At 35.8% G+C, this 6,000-nt stretch overlaps 1 protein-coding gene across 1 annotated transcript in view; it reads left to right on the top strand.

Moving 5' to 3' along the window:
- The first annotated feature begins 775 nt into the window (after positions 1–775).
- The window catches only part of LOC124241580 (V-type proton ATPase subunit S1-like protein), a 28,384-nt gene continuing 23,159 nt past the window's right edge, over positions 776–6,000 (top strand). The window contains 3 exon segments of the mRNA XM_046665461.1: positions 776–870; positions 2,288–2,318; positions 2,320–2,354. Coding sequence (XP_046521417.1) covers positions 776–870; positions 2,288–2,318; positions 2,320–2,354 — 161 coding nt within the window.

Genomic DNA, 6,000 nt, shown 5'->3' with positions numbered 1-6,000 from the left:
GGTCTGTGTGTCTGTCTTTATGCCAGTACGGTACTGTTTTAATTACTGTAGGTTTGTAATGTATTTTGAAATCAGTAAGTGTGATGCCTGCAGCTTTGTTCTTTCTCAAGATGGGTTTGGCTATTTAGGGCATCATTTAATGAGTTAAGTACTTTTGTCCCCACTCTGCAGATGAGGAAACTAGGCTCAGGAGGAAAAATAACTTGCCTAATATCAGATAGTTGGAAGAGCTGGCACTGGGAATTCTCTTGAGTGCTGTCTGACTCGGAAGTCGGTGTTCTTTACCATTATGTTCCATGCCTCTCAGCAAATGGAGAGTCATGAATTCAACAGGAAACTCTGAACTTGGACATGTATGTAAAATTAGCTAAGTTCCAGAGATTTTTACTCTTATTCACTTGAAAAATGCACGTAATAATGTATACTTCATAGATTTTGAGAATTTAATAGCTTCCTGAAAAGCAGTGTGAGATGTTTATTGTTATATGAGTATTAAAACAATACCAATTTTTCTCTAAAAATCTGCTCCCTAATAACCTTTCATTATAAATGATCAAACAACTTAAATAGACCCATGGTTTCACTCTATCCTCTCAGTTGAGCAGTATCAGGCCCCTCCTTCTCCCCTCTGCCACACATAACACATCCTGGGAAAGCTGTCCTCTGATTGGTTGAGTATGTTGTCAGTCACATGGCGTGAAACTACTGTCTCTGCTCTGTTTGCATTTATGAATTAACAGATGTGCTTGGTTTGAAGAAACTGATTCATTTCTTGATGGGAAGAAAAATCTTGTTCAGTTTTTCACTTATTTTTTTATGTATGGGATTATCACTAACTTTAGACCAGATACTTGCTAGGAAGAATGTAAGGTGAGTAATTGCACATCTTTTAATACAGTACATCTGTGCACTTCAGTGCAAATGTGAAATTATGTGGTTCTGTAATTTCTTTATATTGCTGCATGCTACATTTGTTTATAATTAAAAATGGATATATGAGATTAGATCATTTTGTAGCTACTAAAATAATTGAACTAGAGTTTATAAATAAGAGATACAAATATAGTCCTTATTATAAGAGGGAAGAGTTATTTGTTCAAAATACTCAAGAAACATTTGTGTTATGTATCAAAGTATGTATCTATGAGAAAATGACTCCTTAAATCACTGTTCAGGTTTCTTTTACGCTTATAGGTAAATGTTAATTTCACAGTTTCTCCTGCTGTTATTATGTGAGAAAGAGAGAGAGGAAAAAATTTAAAACCTGTCCCCCAAAGAAAATATGTTAGATTATTTTAACTGGTAAAAGACAGTAATTGTGTGGAGCACAGACTATTTAAAAATAACAAGCAAAATTTTGATTTCTATTTCCTTTGTCCTTTTGGTTTCTTTCCATGCCATATGAGGGAAAATATAAAGATTTATCTATAAGGAAGAGTAATCAAAATATGCATAGCATTTAACTTATGTCATATCCCCCGGTTACTCATTATGTGCCATGTCAACGAATGCCTCAGCGGATTTAGTGTGAAAGCGAAGGACGGCAGCAAGCAGGATGATCTCTAAAAACTTGTGCTAAAGAATCCTTAAGACACCAACTGATAAAAACTATAAGTGTAGGCATTTTTAATTTGTTTTCCCTCATTGTTTCCAAATCACTTAATGCTTTCCTTAAGATTCACTTTCAAATAATAAGTGAGCTATACTCCTTAGGTTGTTAAACCTTAGTAATATTTCCTTACCTGATTTATACAGAAATGACTGATTTGTGTATTACACTGGTAAAGTGCACACCAAGAACTATAAAAATTCCAATTCTGTTTTTGAAGCAAGGTTGATGGGTTTACATAATCTTAGCTTCAGAAGGGACCTTAGAAATCACTTACGTCAGTGATCATGTGAATCTAATATGGCACATTAATTTGTTGTGAAGGAAACAACAATTTCTGTTTTGTAGATGTTGTTTCAAATACGGATCTGAAATTAAAAATATCTTTCAACTCTATGGGGCAGTTTGAGGTTCTTAAGTCTCTAGAAGGATGATTGTATTTTAAACTTGGTACATGTTTCCTCAGCTTAGAGAGGGTAGGGGACCCCACTCTTCCTTTACATATTCCTTCCCCAGATTGGATTTATGCTGAAACCAGGTGGAAATCTTTTCCCTCTTGGACAGCATCCTGTGTGGTCTCCCATTTTCCACTTCCCTTTCAGAGTTTGTTCATTCATTAATCTGTTCCTTCATACATGTAACACATTTTTTTAATACTTGGTACTTTTAAATGGGTAGGCAGTGAGCTAGGTGCTGGGTCTACAATGGTGAGCAAATCAGATAGAGTCCCTGCCCTCATGGAGCTGTAAGTCTAGTAGGGGAGATGCTCATTAATCAAAGGATAGATATTACAAGTAGACTTTGAAATGTGCTGTGAAAGAAAAGTATAGGAGGTGATGAGCACATACAATAGGGGGATCTGAACTAGTCTGAGAAGTTAGGGACAGTGTTCCTGAGGAAGGGATGTTTGAAGCTGTGATCTGGAGGATATAGGAAATAACTAGGAGGTCGGGGGAGGGGAGAATGGAGAGCATTCCAGGTGGAGGGAGCAGCAGGTGCTAAGACTCTTGGGAGGGAGGAAGGGAACATGAAACATTCAGGGACCTGAACTGAAGAACGCTGTTGTCGCTGGAGCGGAGAGAAAGGGGAAGAGGTGAAATGGGATGAACACGGTTAGCAGGCTGATGTCTTTCAGGGCTTGGTAGGCTGTGGTGGGAGTGTGGTCTTCATCCTGAGTAGGACCATGAGGGAGCTGCTCCACCCTCACCTTCATGATGGCATGCTTGGGAGACTTCTGATGGAAAACCTGGTAAATCAAAAATCTGTCACCAGCCACTATAAGCATAAGGCTCTAGATTGCTTTTGAGGTATTACAAGAGATCCCTTTTACTGAAAAGGGGTCTGAGTATTTTACTGACAACATAGGTTTAATATTTTTAAGCCAGTGTTTCTTAGTTTGTTCACTCAGATAATTTTAACGAGATAATTCTTTAGTTATTACTTTAGTTCAGAGATTATGCAGTGTGGAGAAAATGCGTGTTTATTTTGTCTTTGGTTGCGGTTATGGCTTCCCATAAAACCTCATTAGGTCAGGCTTATGGGTGTGGGCAAAGTCTATCTAAATTACAGCTTATTTTATTTTATTTTTATTTTTTGGTGAGGAAGATTAGCCCTAAGCTAACATCTGTTGTCATTCCTCCTCTCTTTTTTTTTTGGTTTGAGGAAGATTAGCCCTGAGATAACATCTGTGCCAGTCTTCCTCCACTTTATATGCGGGTCACAGCCACAGCATGGCTGATGAGTGGTGTAGGTCCATGCCCGGGATCTAGACCTGCAAACCCAGGCTGCCGAAGTGGAGCTCACTGAACTTAACCACTAAGCCATGGGGCCAGCCCCAATTACAGCTTATTTTAAAAAGAAGTATAACAGTGTTATTGGTATGTTCATGATCATATTCACTGAAATGAAAATAAGCCTATATTGTCTACCAGAAGCTTTTCATTAGTGAACATATGGAAATTTTTACTTAGTAGAATGAAGTCTCAAGCCAAGCATGTTAAGGATATGGTAACTCATCCATTCATTTATATACTTTTGTTCAATAAACATTTATTAAACTCCCCTCCTGACTAGATATTTCTAAATGATATGATACATTTTTATGTGATTTGGATAAAATCTCTCATAATTTTCTGTTTTTGTTCAATAAGACATTTTAAAATTGAATACTTAACCCTGTATCATGAAATATTATTTTGAATAAATAAAATTTAAATTAAAAAAATGTAAAAGATCTGCTTGTATACAGGTACTTTTTAGAAAGCTTGAAGCCTTTCAAGAAGTATTGTCTGGGTATTAGTGTTTCTGTCGTATATTCAGTTACTTTTTAACTTGCACTCCAGAGTTTGGAGTTTAGGTAGACAGAGATCTTTTGGCTAAAGCATATCTCTATTGTAGTTACATGATTACTTTGATTGCAGTCTCACTTTTGCTGTTCAGAAAATTAAATTTCTTCGTTCTCCTAGATGTGGTTGAGGTCAGAGGACTGATTCATGCTAACCCTACTCGCAGGAGACTTAGTATAAATCAGAATGCAAGCACCAGTTAGACTATACATATATTGTTCAATGACAAGCCAGTTAGTGTACTATAATTGTTCCTTTTTTCTCTTTGTACAACTCTTTCCTTTTCTCTTGAGTTAAAAATTGCCCTTTTTCATTTGCAATTTAAAAAATATGCATGTCCTTAACTTTTTTCACACATCCCTTCATCTAACAAGTAGCGAAGACTCTCAAATCCCCCTTTTACCTAGAAATTTCCCTTTAGTCTCCCTCCTTTAGGACCCTTTTGTCCTCTTGCTCTAATCTGGATAGATTCTCTCTATGTCTGATGTGCAACAGTCATCCTTAGGTTTCTCTTCATCACTCTTCTGATTTAGATCCACTATTTATTAGAGTCCTATGCTTTCCTCTTTCTTTGTTTTCTCCTTTACTTTGCTGGAGCACATCCTCCACTAGCTTCCTGTGAAAGGGTGTGAGAGAGATATTTTCTGAATCATTGCATGTTTCTTGTTTTTTATTTCTGGAAGCTAATAGGATATTTTCTTTATCTCAGGCTCCACCATGTTACAGGTACCTTATTCACAAGTATCAACTCAAAATGGATCACAGACCTAAATGTAAAAGTTAAAACTTTAAAACTTCTAGATAAAGCACAAGAGAAAATCTTTATGACCTTCTGTTAGGAAAATATTTCTTTTAGATAGAAAAAACATAGACCATAAAAGAAAAAAACTGAATACATTAGACGTTATGAAAATTAAAACTTTTGCTTTTTGAAAGCCACAATTAAGAAAATGAAAAAGCAAAACATATAATGGAGGAAATATTTTCAATGCATATATCTGATATAAGACTTGTATCCAGAACATACAAAGAACTCTTCCAACTCGGTAATTAGAGGAAAATGAATTTAACTTAAAAAATTGGCAAAAGATTTAAAGACACACTTCACAAAAGAAAATATATGAATGGTCACTAGGTACAAGAAAAGATGCTGTGTATCACTAGTCATCAGGGAAATGGAAATTAAAACTACAATGAGATTGCAACACACACCCATCAGAATGGCTAAAATTAAGCAGACTGACAGTACCAAATGTTAGCAAGAAGGTGGAGCCACAGGAAAGCTCCTATGCTGAAATTGATTGGCAATTTCTTAACAAGTTAAACTCCTAATGTCTGCCTTAGCCACTCTGCTTTTGGGTATTTATCCAAGAGAAACCAAAACATATTCTACATAACCCCTGTACATGAATGTTCTTTTCTCTTTATTTGTAGTAGCCCCAAATTGGAAACACCCTAAATGTCCGTCAATAGGTGCATACACCAACAAATGTGGTATACATACAATGAAATATTTCTCAGTAATAAAAGGAAAGAAAGATTGATACATATAACAACACCAATGAATTCCCATCATTATATTAAGACTGAAAGAAGCCAAACACTAAGGACTATATGTTAAATGACTCTATTTATATATAATTCTATAAAATGCAGGCTAAAGTGACAGAAAGCAAGTTTGTAGTTGCCTGTGGCTGAGGGTGGAGGAAACATCCTCTCCACTGGAAAAGTACATGGGAAAACTCTTGTGGGATGTAAATATTCCATATGTTTATTGTGGCGGTGGTGTCATGGGTATATCCACATGCCAAAACTCATCGAATTTACAAATTGAATGGATGCAGTTTATTGTACTTAAATTATACTTCAATGAAGTTGATAAGAATGAATGAATAATTGCATACATGCATGAATTTATTAATAACAACTAGTAGACATCACAGTCACCAATTTGTCATCTTCAGAAATTCTCATTAGATAATAGAGGTTGTATTACAAAGAGAGTGGTGCACTTACTTTGTAATAGACTCCATGTAATTAATTCTA

This window comes from Equus quagga, chromosome 7 (genome assembly GCF_021613505.1).
Source record: "Equus quagga isolate Etosha38 chromosome 7, UCLA_HA_Equagga_1.0, whole genome shotgun sequence".
In the NCBI taxonomy this organism is placed as follows: Eukaryota; Metazoa; Chordata; class Mammalia; order Perissodactyla; family Equidae; genus Equus; species Equus quagga.
The sequence above is the reverse complement of the archived record's forward strand: the minus strand, read 5'-3'. Positions and strand labels throughout refer to the sequence as shown.